The sequence below is a fragment of the Podarcis tiliguerta genome, assembly GCF_965153285.1.
Source record: "Podarcis tiliguerta genome assembly, chromosome: 6".
NCBI classification, from domain to species: domain Eukaryota; kingdom Metazoa; phylum Chordata; class Lepidosauria; order Squamata; family Lacertidae; genus Podarcis; species Podarcis tiliguerta.
In genome coordinates this window covers 1,507,670-1,521,809 of record NC_139539.1, presented here as the reverse complement: position 1 = coordinate 1,521,809, position 14,140 = coordinate 1,507,670, and the positions used below count along the sequence as shown (strand labels likewise).

The window sequence follows — 14,140 nt, the reverse complement described above, 5'->3', positions numbered from 1 at the left end:
TGTGCTGAGTCTGGTTCTTGCATCGCATGACATGAGGCCTCGAGGGCAGCCCCACATCCGCTGCTGCCCCACTGGGGGGAAAGCATCTCTCAAAGCCCCTCAGCTGCTGGGCTGGTGAGATTTGGGCCTGGGGCCTGGAAGGGAAGAGGATAATCTGTGGTTCTCAAACCTTTTTTGGTCACTGCGCCCTTGGTTCCAGAAATTCACCCCCAGTTCCCCCTTATAAAAAAACAATATTCAGAGCAGTCGTTTGAGCCAGCCCACTAAGGGAGATAATAGCACTGAAATTTAAGAGGTTTCTCAAAGTTACCCACAACACCTTGTTGGAAATGTCACACCTATGTTATAAACATGTCATGGAACAGGAGTGACGTCTGTGCAGAAACCTGATGCCTTGTCACTCAAAATACCCTGCATTCTTGTTCCGAAGTAAAACAAAAGGAAGTGTAAATACCAGTCTGAAGCCGGTTTGAATTGCTTGCTCACACTTTTCACTGACACCTGCAGTACCAGCATAGTCTTTGCTAGGGGGCGCTGTTTCGTAACCTTTCTCCTACGGTGCTTCTGATTGGGTAAGTAACCAGACGGCTGACCAAATGGTGGCCCCTGATTGGTCAGCTATTTTATGAATGGGAAAAGAATGGGAAAAGAGAAGATAATAAGGAAAGGAAGTAACGGTGGGAATTTTCAGGTTGCACAAGTAATTGCGCCTTTGTTCAAACCATATAGGTTAATTAAATCAGCCAAACAGATGAACCTGATCCAATGATGGCAGCTTTTCAAGGTTTGATAGTCATTTGCACCCCCAGCTAATTCCCTACCACAGCTGCTACCCACTAATAATAATAATAATAATTTATACCCTGCCCATTTGGCTGGGTTTCCCCAGCCACTCTTGAAGGCTCCAACAGAATATTAAAAACACAATAAAACATCAAACATTAAAAACTACCCTAAACAGGGTTGCCTTCAGATGTCTTTATATATTTGTTTATTTCCTTGACATCTGAGGGGAGGGCGTTCCGCAGGGCGGGTGCCATTACAGAGAAGGCCCTCTGCCTGGTTCTCCGTAACCTCACTTCTCGCAGTGAGGGAACCACCAGACGGCCCTCGGAGCTGGACCTCAGTGTCCAGGCTGAACGATGGAGGTGGAGACGCTCCTTCAGGTTTGCTTTGGGAACCACTGCTGTTGAAAGGGGTATTGGCCACTTTTCTTGTCCCCAAAGGAGCTCACAATGAAAGAGTTGAAATGCATGAATGACAAACATAGAAAGACGTGGAGCAGCCTTGGCTATCCTATTGGCTTATGCAAAACCACCAAGCCCAGAAAGGTGACCTCGGCCTCACAGCAGCCGCTTAAAGACTTTGGCAGAACTTCCCGCACCATCCCTTTATTATTTCTCCAGCCCTTGTGCTCCCTTCCTCCTGGATTCTTGCAGAAATTCCGAAATCAGTTCCATATTTAGAGGACACACATCGCGCTCCCCATCCAGCTTCATATTGTTTTTCAACAATCCACCACCGGGGGGAACCTGCTATAGCAACCCCAAGAACGAGCCCCAAGACACATACAAATCATGTGAAAGCTCAGTATATAAGGCTTAGAATTTATGCAAGAAAAATGCTTTTTGCTGCTTCAGAAGATAGGACCGGATTCCAGCTAAACATTGGAAAAACTTTCTACTGGTAAGAGCTGCATGAACTTTCTCCAGATTCATTTCATTCTCTCTCTCTCTCTCTCTCACACACACACACACACACACACAACACACACACAACACACTGGGACTTTAGGGTTAAGAGAATGTAAATAATAAACAACAACAACAATTCTATCTCTTCTGATGAAGGAAAGCCTGACTTCCCTGCGATCAAATAAATCATGTTACAGATGGACATAGGGGCCAAATATATGAATGACACCCCCCCTGCAGTCGATGGGCATTGGCATTCAGATGGTGTGCATGCCCCGTGCCACGTGATGGATTATGCAGGGCAGAGCTCATTCCACTTGGCAGCCCTGCAGATGCCAGGGTGGAAAGTTGCCTCTGGGCAAAGCAGTGAAGAGGGCCAGGTCGGGGGTGGGCAGGATCCTTGGCTCCCTTGGCCCCCTCCTTTGGAATGGAGGAGCATCTTCCACTGGCAAGAACAACATGCCCTGGTCCAGCCAGGTCTGAGTCTCACAGACCCAGAGAGGGAGACCCAGAAAGGGGTTTGTGGAGGAAGGAGGGTCTCGCCAACCAGAGCACCACCATCCCTTTCTCTCTGCTGATGGTACATCTGGGAACCTCAGGGAAAGGCATCCTGGTTTGCAGGTTCTAAGCCAAGAAGCCCCTTCTTCCTTGGGGAGGGCGGTGTCATTTCAAGCAACTGCCATTTGCCCTGGTCCAGCCATTTCAGAGGGACACAGGCTGAGCACTTCAGTGAGTGAGGAAGACACCAAAAAGGGGCTTTGGAGAGGAAGGAGGGTCTCTGCCACCAGAGCTCCAACATGGATGTAGCCAAGGGAGGGCAGGGGGGGAATTGCCCCCCCCCCATAAATAAAAATCAATGCAAAATAACTAACGGAGGTTCTGCCCACACCTAACATAAATCCTGGCTATGCCCACAGGCTCCACCATCCCGTTCTCTCTGCTGATAGTACAGCTGGGAACCCAATGGACGGACATCCTACTTTGCCCAATCTAAGCCAAGAAGCCCCTTCTTCCTTGGGGAGGGCGGTGTCATTTCAAGCAACCCATCTTCTGTGGAAATGTTATCTACATCTTTGCAGCTGTTGGGATGGTTTGTTACAAAACCTTGTGGGCAGGAGGGTGTGGGGAGAGGTGCCACTCTGTCCTGCCCAGCACTTTCGCCATCTTCCTGGGCCGGCTGTGATTCAGCAATCCTGGACAATGCAAGGCAGCAGGCAGGCTGGACAGTGGGCTCACCGCTTATCCTGACCCACCATGAAGTCTGGTGCCCTCGTGCTCCTTCTGGGGCTCCTCGCCCTCTGGGCTGAGCTGACACCCACCTCTGGTCGGAATCAGAAGACAACGAAGATCTGTCCTGATTTGACTGTGGGGTGTTTGCACATACTCCCATTTTCCTTCACCCATCCCACACTATTCAATGCCTTTCCCTGTTACTTCTCAAACTGCCAAAATCTGATTCTATTTTAAAGTGGAGTCCTTGCGCTAAGGTCACAGAGCCAATTAATCCAGTTTAACTGTGCAAACCTAAAGTTCAGCTATGTTGTTGTTGTTGTTGTTGTTGTTGTCGTTATTTTATGGTTTATTCAATTTATATATCACCCTTTATCAAAAGATCCCAGGGCAGTGTTCAGTATTAAAAACCCATTACAGAAAATCAATGAGAAAAACATAATAAAAACGTACTAAAAAGCATACTGACAGACAATCCAATAATAAAATAATCACCAACATAACAGTCCTTTGGTGGAATCCCTCCTGCAAATTCTGACAGCCTGGAGTCAGCTCTGGGCGGAACAATGGTCTGGCTTAGTATTAGGCAACTTTCTATGGTTTTTGTTTTATAATTGTTGTTAAATTTTCTGTTTTACAATTTAAAATATTCATTTTAACATACTTAAAATATCAATGACTTCCCTTCTCCTCGTCCCATGGTTCATTTTGCATATTTAAAATACCCGCATATTTTACAAAAACTAAACCATCCAGTATTCCATTATTGCATCCATCAAAACTTATTTACACTGTTGGATTTATCTTAATGCTGTCAATGTTTTCAGGTGCACACTGTTATTTCCTATATATTCAATAAACGTTTTCCAATCTTCTTCAAATGTATGTTCTTAACATGTTGAATAAGAGAATTGTTAAGTCTGTAAGTTGTGCCTATTCTGTCAATTTAAGTTGCCATTCTTCTTTGGTTGGAACCTCGCTGGTTTCCTTTTTTGGGCTAACCAAACCTGGGCTGCAGTTGCAGCATACATAAATAACCTTTTCTGACACCTGGGAATTTCAATCTGAATTATCCCCAACAGAAAGGACTCTGGGTTTTTGGGGAAAGTAAGTTTCCAGCTCATCCTGGTTCCCCCAGGCATCCCGTTAGTCATTGTGGGCAGAGGAGCCATTGGCCTGATCCAGGAGATGTTCTCTTTTTGCTCTTTTACGTTCTCTGCGAACCTCTGCACTACACACACACCCCTGTTGTCCAGATCTGGTAAGATTTGCTGGTGCCAATCGCAAGAAGTGCGGCTCAGGCAGAGCAAGTCCCCATGTGAACAACAAGTTGCTGGTCCTGGTGCTTCTCTAGAACAGAGAGAGAATGTGCTTGAGCCATCGAACTAGGACTTGTCGTTGGAGAGTCAGAGAGGTCTTTGCGTGTGTGCTTTTTCTATGGCATCTACTTTCACAAGTACTATCAGTCCCAGAGTTCTTTGTGCAGATGCAAAAAACAAACAAACATAGAACGGATGGGCAATTAAGGGCATGGATCACAATGATGCCTGTAAGATTTACAGATCAAAATATATGCAAGTAAATGGAGCCAGCTTGCTTTCTGCTGCTCCAGAGGATAATGGATTCAAATGACAAGAAGGGAGATTCTTGTCTCGTCTTAAACATTAAGATGAAATTTCTGCCAGTAAGAGGCATTCAATGGTGGGACGGACTCCCTCAGAAGGTGCTAGACTCCCCTTCATGGGAAGTTTTGAAGCAGAGGTTGGGTGGCCATCTGTGATTCTGGCATTCCAAGGGGTTGGGCTAGATCAGGCTTCCTCAACCTTGGCCCTCCAGATGTTTGAGACTACAATTCCCATCACCCCTGACCACTGGTCCTGCTAGCTAGGGATCATGGGAGCTGTAGGCCAAAAAACATCTGGAGGGCCGAGGTTGAGGAAACCTGGCTAGATGATGCTTGGGTTCCTTTCCAATGCAACAATTCTATGATCCTGTGAAATAATATCTCATACTATACTCAAGTATTCTACAAACTCACTAAATATTTCTATGTGAAATACTGCATTTAAAAGAAAAACATTTTTTGGAAAACATTACAAACTTTCTCCAGAACCATTTCATTCTCTTTATCTCTTCCACACACAGGGCAGGTAATTAATAAACAACAATATTTATTCCCCCCCCCTGAGAAAGTAAAGCCTAGTTCCTCTGGGATCAAATTAACTAAGACAGAGATGCAAGGATGGAAATGTTGCCTCTTTGCAAAGCACTGGAGAGGACCAGGTCCGGGGTGGGCAGGATTCTTGGCTGGCAGAATTTAAGCCAAGGAGACCCTTCTTCTTTGGGGGTGTCATTTCAAGCAGTCCTCCTCACTCAGGCACCTCTGTGGAAATCATGTTACCCACATCTTTGCAGCTGTTGGGATGGTTTGTTACAAAACCTTGTGGGCAGCAGGGTGTGGGGAGAGGCTCCCCTCTCTCCTGCCCAGCACTTTCGCCATCTTCCTGAGCCTGCTGTGATTCAGCAATCCTGGACATTGCAAGACAGCAGGCAGGCTGGGCAGGGGACTCCACACAGCGTAGAATCATAGAATCATAGAATTTTAGAGTTGGATGGTACCGAAGGGTCATCTAGTCCAACCCCCTACAATGCAGAAATCATAGCTGAAGAATCCTTGACAGATGGCCATCCAAGTCCTTCTTCTTCTCTTTGGTGATCACTCGTAGCTGAGTAAGATTGTCTTCCATAAATGCTATTTTAACAATGAGTCCATAAGTGACTGTGGAGGCCAATTCTGGATCCCCAAGCTCTTCCACAGTGGGGACATTGGTTTCCGGGTGGGAGTTGATCACGGTGTGGATTTTCCAAGTGTGCCTTCCTCTCAGCACGTTTCTCCCTTTCGTCCTGAGTTCGAGTGTCTTCAAAGCCCAGGACACCTTTGGCAAAGGCCGTTCTCCAACTGGAGCGCTCGCAGGCCAGTGTTTCCCAATTGTTGGTGTTTATACTACATTTTTAAAGATTTGCCTTGAGATAGTTTTTAAACCTCTTTTGTTGACCACCAGCATTACGCTTTCCATTTTAAAGTTCGGAATAGAGTAGTTGCTTTGGAAGACGATCATCAGGCATCCGCACAACATGACCAGTCCAACGAAGTTCATGTTGAAGAATCATTGCTTCCACACTGGTGATAGTTGCTTCTTCCAGTAAACTGATATTGCTTTGCCTGTCTTCCCAAGTGATGTGTAAAACTTTTTGGAGACACCGTTGAGGGAATCTTTCAAGGAGTTGGAGATGGCGTTTATAAGTGGTCCATGTTTCACAAGCAAGTAAGGAACTGCCTCGTTCCTTGAGACTGAATCTGTATCCACCGCCCATGTCCCTGTTCATGACTTTTTTGTTATTGTTCTAGGACCTTTCATGGTATTGATGTCAACTCACCAGTTAGTAGTTCCCTGAGTCTTCTTTTTTTGCCTTTTTGAGGATGGGAAGAACATTTGCCTGCCTCCAGTCTGTAGGGACCTCATCTGTTCTCCAAGAATTCTCAGAGGTGATAGACAAAGGCTCTGAGATTACACTCAGAAGCTCCTTTAGTACATCCTTGGATGCAGCTCATCAGGGCCTGGAGTTTTGAATTCATTTAAAGTAGATAGCTGTTCCCTCACCACCCCTTTTCCTATCCTGGGCTGCAGCTCCCTCCTTACACCATTTATTTGGTTCTCACCAGGTTGAACATCACCTTCCTTTTGGGTAAAAACAGAGGCAAAGTAAATGTTGAGCCGTTCCGCTTTCTATCTGTCACCCAATAGCATTTCTCCATCTTCTCCACACAGAGGACCTACTGTTCTTCCTCTCGCTTCAGAAGTAGCTGGAGTAACCTTTTTTATTACTTGACCAACCATGAAGTCTGTCTCTCTCTCTCTTACACACACACACACACACACACGGACCTTAGCGTTAATGGAAGGTAATTAATAAATACTTTGGCCACCTCATGAGAAGAGAGGACTTCCTGGAAAAGACCCTGATGCTGGGAAAGATGGAGGGCACAAGGAGAAGGGGACGACAGAGGACGAGAAGGTGGGACAGTGTTCTCGAAGATACCAGCATGAGTTTGACCAAACTGCGGGAGGCAGTGGAAGACAGAAGTGCCTGGTGTGCTCTGGTCCATGGAGTCACAAAGAGTCGGACACGACTAAACGACTAAACAACAACAACAATGAATAAACAACAAAAATAATTCTATCGCTTCTGAGAAAGCAATGTCTGGCTCCTCTGGAATCCAATAAATTACGTTACAGGTGCAAAGGTGGGAATCTTATCTCTGTGCAAAGCAGGGGAGAGAGTCAGGCCAGGGGTGTGCAGGACCCTTGGCTGTCACCACCTGGCTCACTACTTTGGGATGGAGGAACATCTTCCATTTGCAACTTGAGCCAGTTCAGAGAGAAACAGCACTTCAATGAGAGAGGAAGACACCCAAAGGGATTTTGGAGAGGAAGGAGGGTCTCTGCCACCAGAGCTCCGCCATGGGTGTAGCCAAGGGTGCGCAGGTGGGCAGTTGCCCCACACAAATAAATACAAATCAATGCAAAATAACCAAACACCTAACATAAATCCTGGCTATGCCCAGGGGCTCCACCACCCCTTTCTCTCTGCTGATAGTACAGCTGGGAACCCAATGGAAGGGCATCCAACTTTGCCCAATCTAAGCCAAGAAGCCCCTTCTTCCTTGGGGAGGGCGGTGTCATTTCAAGCAACCCATCTTCTGTGGAAATGTTATCTACATCTTTGCAGCTGTTGGGATGGTTTGTTACAAAACCTTGTGGGCAGGAGGGTGTGGGGAGAGGTGCCACTCTGTCCTGCCCAGCACTTTCGCCATCTTCCTGGGCCGGCTGTGACTCTGCATTTCTGGCCAATATAAGGGAGCAGGCTGGCTGGGCAGGGGACACCCCACTTAGCCTGACCCGCCATGAAGTCTGGTGCCCTCGTGCTCCTTGTGGGGCTCCTCGCCCTCTGGATTGAGCCAACATCCACCTCTGATGCGCAACGTCTAGGTAAGAAATTGCTTCTCCTCTCCCCTGCCAGATCCATGCGTGAAAACATTTCTCTGGATATCATTTTTTTGTTGTTCAGAACCATATGCTACATTTAGCTGGGGAAGCTCAGGGGAAGAACACATGAATTTCATGCAGAAGATGAGCAGTTAATCCCCACTGGCATTTCCAGGTCAGGCTGGGAGAGAAAGCTCTGGAAAAGCCTCTGCCAGTCAGTTTGCAGAATATGAGGTGGAGATGCCTTCTGATGACTTTACTGAGTTTTCATCCTGATTACTTGCAGGTAACGAGGGCAGCTTCTGGAAACTGCAAGAGAGAAAAGGGCTCATGTGCTTAGATCCTGCTTGTGGGAATCTCATTGAGGCCACTGTGAATAATAATAATAATAATAATAATAATAATAATAATAATAATATATTATTTATATCCCGCCCAGCCACTGGTTTCCCCAGCCACTCTGGGCAGCTTCCAACACAATATTAAAATACAGTAATGCATCAAACATTAAAAGCTTCCCTAAACAGGGCTGCCTTCAGATGTCTTCTAAACGTCTGGTAGTTGCTTTTCTCTTTGACATCTGGTGGGAGGGCGTTCCACAGGGCAGGTGCCACTACCGAGAAGGCCCTCTGCCTGCTTCCCTGTAACTTGGCTTCTCTTAGACAGGGAACCACCAGAAGGCCCTCGGAACTGGACCTCAATGTCCAGGCTGGACAATGGGGGTGGAGACGCTCCTTGAGGTATACTGGGCCGAGGCTGTTTAGGGCTTTAAAGGTCAGCACCAACACTTTGAATTGTGCTTGGAAACGTACTGGGAGCCAATGAAGATCTTTCAAGACCAGTGTTATGTAGTCTCAGTGGCTGCTCCCAGTAACCAGTCCAGCTGCCACATTCTGGATTAGTTGTAGTTTCCGGGTCACCTTCAAAGGTAGCCCCACGTAGAGCGCATTGCAGTAGTCCAAGCGGGAGATAACCAGAGTATGCACCACTCTGGCAAGACAGTCCGCGGGCAGGGAGGGTCTCAGCCTGCATACTAGATGGAGCTGGTAAACAGCTGCCCTGGACACAGAATTGACCTGCACCTCCATGGGCATCTGTGAGTCCAAAATGACTCCCAGGCTGCGCACCTGGTCCTTCAGGGGCACAGTTACCCCATTCAGGACCAGGGAGTCCTCCACACCTGCCCGCCTTTCCCCCCAAAACAGTACTTCTGTCTTGTCAGGATTCAACCTCAATCCATTAGCCGCCATCCATCCTCCAACTGCCTCCAGACACTCACGTGGGACCTTCACCGCCTTCACTGGTTCCGATTTGAAAGAGAGGTAGAAGAGGATGCTGGACCAGGTTGTCCATTGGCCTGATCCAGCAGGTTCTTCTGATGTTCTTATGGGGTGGGTGGGTGATCAGGAAAAGCCAGAGGTCCTGGTCTTGAGAAGGGTGAGGGAGCAGAGCCCATTATGGAGGGACTTAGCAGGTCCACCCATTGGCTTTCCTGGGCAAAGGTATAGCTGGACACTTGCCTCTGCAGGTAGGGCAGAAGGAAAAGACCTCACAAAATACTATCATTGCTGAATTGGAAGAGTGCCCAAAGGCTCATGTAGTCCAACCCTCAATCTCCCCCTTACCATCTCTTTTCCCCCCAGTGTACCCTGGTGATTGCCCTCCTGTGCCACAGGTATCAGTCTTTGCCCGCTGCAAGGACACCTGCCAAGATGATGAAGACTGTTTCTTCCCCCAGAAGTGCTGCTCCATTGGGTGCGGCATGGGCTGCGTAGACTCAGGTACTGGCAAAATCCCTGACCCCTTTGTCCCTGTCCCCCCCACACCTCTCCTCTCTGGGCAACAGATGGGGGCAGCAGCCGCAATGCCAACCTAAGTGCCCTGGGGACTGAGAAGCTCCCCTCATGGACACCCATCTGTTCTGCCTCCAACAGCTCCGAGCTACAAGTGCTTCTTCCCGTCCGAATATGGAGCATGCAATGAATCCATCTCCCATTACTACTACGACCTATGGAAGGACCAGTGCCTCCAATTCAACTACAGCGGCTGTGGGGGCAACGACAACAACTTCGAGACAACAGAGGCCTGCGAGGAAGCCTGCAGGAAAACCATCTCAGGTACTGAGTGTGGGACCCACCAGGCGGTCATTTTTCTGGCTTCATTGATTCTGCTTATACTCTACCTTTTCCTCTGTGCAGCTCAAGGTGGCATAGGTGGTTCTTCCCCTTTCTCATTTAATCTCCACAACAACCCTGTGAGGTAGGCTAGGCTGAGAGGAAGCCACTGGCCCAAGGTCATCCGGTGAGCTTCATGGCCAAGTCGGGATTTGAGCCCAGGTCTCCCCCAGGTCTTAGTTCAACACTCTGACCACCAGGCAATGCACAAGAGCCCCTCGGGAAAGTCCAGCCACACCACGGCAAGAGGGCAAGTGGAAGAAGCTGGCCAGAAGGGGACCCAGATTAGGCATTCTGCTCTTTTCTTGACAATCTGTGCGTCTTTACTAAAGGCTTTATATGACATATGATGGAGGAGATGTAGCGACTCCACTAGGAGAAGGGGTGGAAGCACCTAGGACCTTCATGGTCAGAGGCTGGATATGCTCCTGAATACCAGTTGCTCCACTGGTCACAGGAGAGCAGTGGCGTAGCGTGGGGGGTGCAGGGGGGGCTGGCCGCACCGGGCGCAACATCTGGGGGGGGGGCGCTCCTACCTGGCTCACTCACTCTCTCTCACTGCAGTGCTGGCTGTGCGAATCCGATCCGAGCCGCCGGGTCGCCGCCCACTGTGGAGGGGGGGGGGTGTGCCAGGCATGCGGTGTGGTCCGGAGAGAGAGCGAGGGACTATCTGGGGGAGGGACAGTGCAGCGGGGGGGGGGGGGGCGCAAATTACTTGCCTTGCCCCGGGTGCTGACAACCCACGCTACGCCACTGCAGAAGAGGGCTGCTCTTGTGCTCAGATCCTGGCCTGATCCAGAGGCTTCTCTTCTGTTCTTCTTAATATTATTACTTTGTGCCATATTCTTTGTATGGATGTTTGTGAAGGTAGTGTTTTGAAATCGCAGGATAAGAGATGGTATCTGAAACAGGATGCTAAAGCTTTGGATTCAAAATCCAACAGTGGGGGAGCCTTGTAAGAATGAAGGTGGCCTAAGAAATTCTGACGCCCCGATTTCAAATTTATTCTCAGAATAGTGCATGGCAGTTTGGCAGCTGCAGTGTATTTGACACATTGCCTTGCAAATCCCCAAAATAAGGACGATTTGTATATTACCTCCACGTTTAGTAAGAAGAAAAACAGCCTTTGCAATAGGCTGACTCCTATCCTGTACCCAAAACGGTGTCAGTGCATATATGCATCTCCTGATCTGCACCATTCTGTTCTGAAGACGAGGTTTAGGGGGACCAGCGTGGTTTTGCTGACCTCAGAAGGAGGGTTTGGGGTTGGAACATTTGGGAAAGGGCTGAGAGGTGAGAGGGCTGCAAAGATCTGAAGCAGCAGCCACATGGAGGTCCCCAAGTTTAGTTCCTGAGCTGGACTGGACCAAAGAGCCCAGGCAGAATTCCTCTCTGCCCGGAAGAAGAAGGGTCTGTGATTCATAGAATCATAGAATCATAGAGTTGGAAGAGACCACAAGGGCCATCGAGTCCAACCCCCTGCCAAGCAGGAAACACCATCAGAATACCATTCCTTCCCCTTTATGGAGGGCTCTGCATTATTCCTAGGAATGCAGGAACATGAAGTTGGAATTAAAAACTCTAGCGCCTTTCCTGCCATAAAAATGTTGCAGATATTAAATATTGCACAGTTTGAAGAGGCTGGAAGCATTAGAACGAATTCCTTCAGAAATGAAACATTGTCTAGGCCCATAGAAATATTGTTCAAACTTTACTTGCAGAACTTCCTTTAAAACAGAATCATATCTGTACAATGTCTTGCACAGGTTAAGCACCTTACAAAACTAAGCCTTACAAGGAGCGGATTAAGGAGCTGGGTATGTTTCGCCTGGAAAAGAGGAGACTGAGAGAAGATAGGATTAAATTTCATTATTAGAGACTCGAATCAAAGTCTTTAAGTTACAGTGAAATATACTCGGAGCCGCGTAGTGATTTCATGCTCTTTATTGCAGCCCGAAAAACAGTGAATGAATTTCCCCCCAAACCTCAGGCTTTATATACATTATTTACACAATGAATCCCGTCTGATTGGTTGATTATGTTTCCCTCCTGGAGCCTGATTGGGCTGCTGCTGCAGGCCAATCAGTTGTTGTATCCTAGTATCTTACCTGCCTAATAGGCTGATAAACTTCCTCCTGGGGTCTGATTGGGCGGCTCCTGCAGGCCAATCAGATTGTTGCATTCTAGGATCCTACCTGAGTATTGTTCTAGGATCCAGGCTTAGTACATAACATACAAGAAAGGGATTTCCAACTAAACAACTGGAAGAACTTTCTGACATTTAGAGCTATTTGTCAGTGGAGCCATCTTCCTTAGGAGGTGTTTGACTCTCCTTCCTTGGAGGTTTAAAAGCAGAGTTTGACTGTCTGTCTGTGAGGAATGTGATTCCTGGATTGCAGGGGGTTGAGCTAGATGACCCCCTGAGGGTCCCTTTCAACTCTACAATTCTATGATTCTGTCACTAGTTCTGCCTGCCCTAAGGGCCAGATGCTCAATAACTCGGCTGCCTCCCTTTCCCCCTTATGACTCTTTCTCTTTTCTTGTTTTGCTGCTATATTATCGGCTGGTGTCTTTGTTTGACAATCCAAGTGGTCCCAGAAGATTCTCCTACAGAACTTCCCACCGAGATCCCCATTGAGGAGGACCCAGTTCCTGAAGCTGATTACCATGACTGAGAAATTCCCAGCCTCAGGAACAGTCGTCCGTATGTTGCCACGCTCCCTCCTTCCATCTCTGGAGAGGCTGCTGGAATCCTCTACCCTCAAATAAAACACGAGTTTACTTGCATCTTCTGAGTCTGGCTTTTGTGTTGCATGAGATCAGGTGTCAAGAGGAGCCCCACATCCTCAAAGCCCCTGAGCTACTGCGCTGGTGAGATTTGAGCCTATGGCCTGGAAGGGAATAATAATAATAATAATAATAATAATAATAATAATAATAATAATTATATCCCACCCTCCCCAGCCGAAGCCGGGCTCAGAACGGCTAACAACAATAAAAGTAACACAACATTCTAAAATCAATTCATTCTAAAATCTAATTCATGGCAACCATTGGGCTAGAGTTCTGTGAGGATTACCAAAGGAGGGGGTCAGACTGCGCCTTGGCCAAAGGCCTGGTGGAACAGCTCCGTCTTGCAGGCCCTGCAGAAAGATGTCAAGTTCTGCAGGGCCCTAGTCTCTTGTGACACGGAGTTCCACCAGATTGGGGCCACAGCTGAAAAAGCCCTGGCTCTGGTTGAGGCCAGCCTAACCACCTTGCGACTTGGAACCTCCAAGATATTTTTGTTTGAAGACTGTAAGGTCCTCCGTGGGACATACCAGGAGAGGCGGTCCCGTAGGTATGAGGGTCCTAGGCCATATAGGGCTTTAAAGGTTAAAACCAGCACCTTGAACCTGATCCTGTACTCCACCGGGATCCAGTGCAGCTGGTATAGCACCGGGTGAATGTGATCTCGCAGCGAAGACCCCGTAAGGAGTCTCGCTGCAGCATTCTGCACCCGCTGGAGTTTCTGGGTCAGTCTCAAGGGCAGCACCGTGTAGAGCAAGTTACAATAATCCAGTCTGGAGGTGACCGTCGCGTGGATCACAGTGGCTAGGTCAGGGCGAGAGAGGTAAGGAGCCAACTGCTTAGCTTGGCGGAGATGAAAAAATGCCGCCTTTGTTATAGCTGTAATCTCCGCCTCCATGGAAAGTGAGGTGTCAAAGAAGATATTCCCAAATTATTTCTGACCACTGCCTGCTTGGTTCCATAAATTCATCCCCAGTGCCTCTTACCCTACACATAGCATTATTCAGACTAGGGGTTTGAACCAACCTAGTAAGGAAAATAACACTGCGAAATTCAAAACAATTCAAAATCCAGTTTAAAGTTGATTAATTGCACAAAGCGGATGAACCTGATGCAAGGATGCCAGCTTTTCAAACTTTGAAAGTCATTTCCACCTCCAGTGCCCACCTTGCCACTCCCTCGCCCCTAGGTCATTCCCCACCAG

General features: G+C 47.9%; 1 protein-coding gene across 1 annotated transcript; it reads left to right on the top strand.

The window, feature by feature from the left end:
• Positions 1–7,874: 7,874 nt before the first annotated feature.
• LOC310680710 (kunitz-type serine protease inhibitor C6-like) lies at positions 7,875–12,933 on the top strand. Its single transcript, XM_083447726.1, has 4 exons — positions 7,875–7,975; positions 9,616–9,753; positions 9,907–10,089; positions 12,736–12,933. Exons 1-4 carry the CDS (start codon positions 7,891–7,893, stop codon positions 12,819–12,821), a joined length of 492 nt encoding a protein of 163 aa, XP_083303852.1. The 5' UTR covers positions 7,875–7,890; the 3' UTR covers positions 12,822–12,933.
• The last annotated feature ends 1,207 nt before the right edge of the window (positions 12,934–14,140 follow it).

Bases quoted from the DNA above. Each gene is read 5' to 3' on its own strand.
- LOC310680710 (XM_083447726.1), top strand. From the start codon at position 7,891: ATGAAGTCTGGTGCCCTCGTGCTCCTTGTGGGGCTCCTCGCCCTCTGG. The intron at 7,976-9,615 runs GTAAGAAATTGC...TTTTCCCCCCAG, and splicing joins CTCTGATGCGCAACGTCTAG to TGTACCCTGGTGATTGCCCT. The intron at 9,754-9,906 runs GTACTGGCAAAA...TGCCTCCAACAG, and splicing joins CATGGGCTGCGTAGACTCAG to CTCCGAGCTACAAGTGCTTC.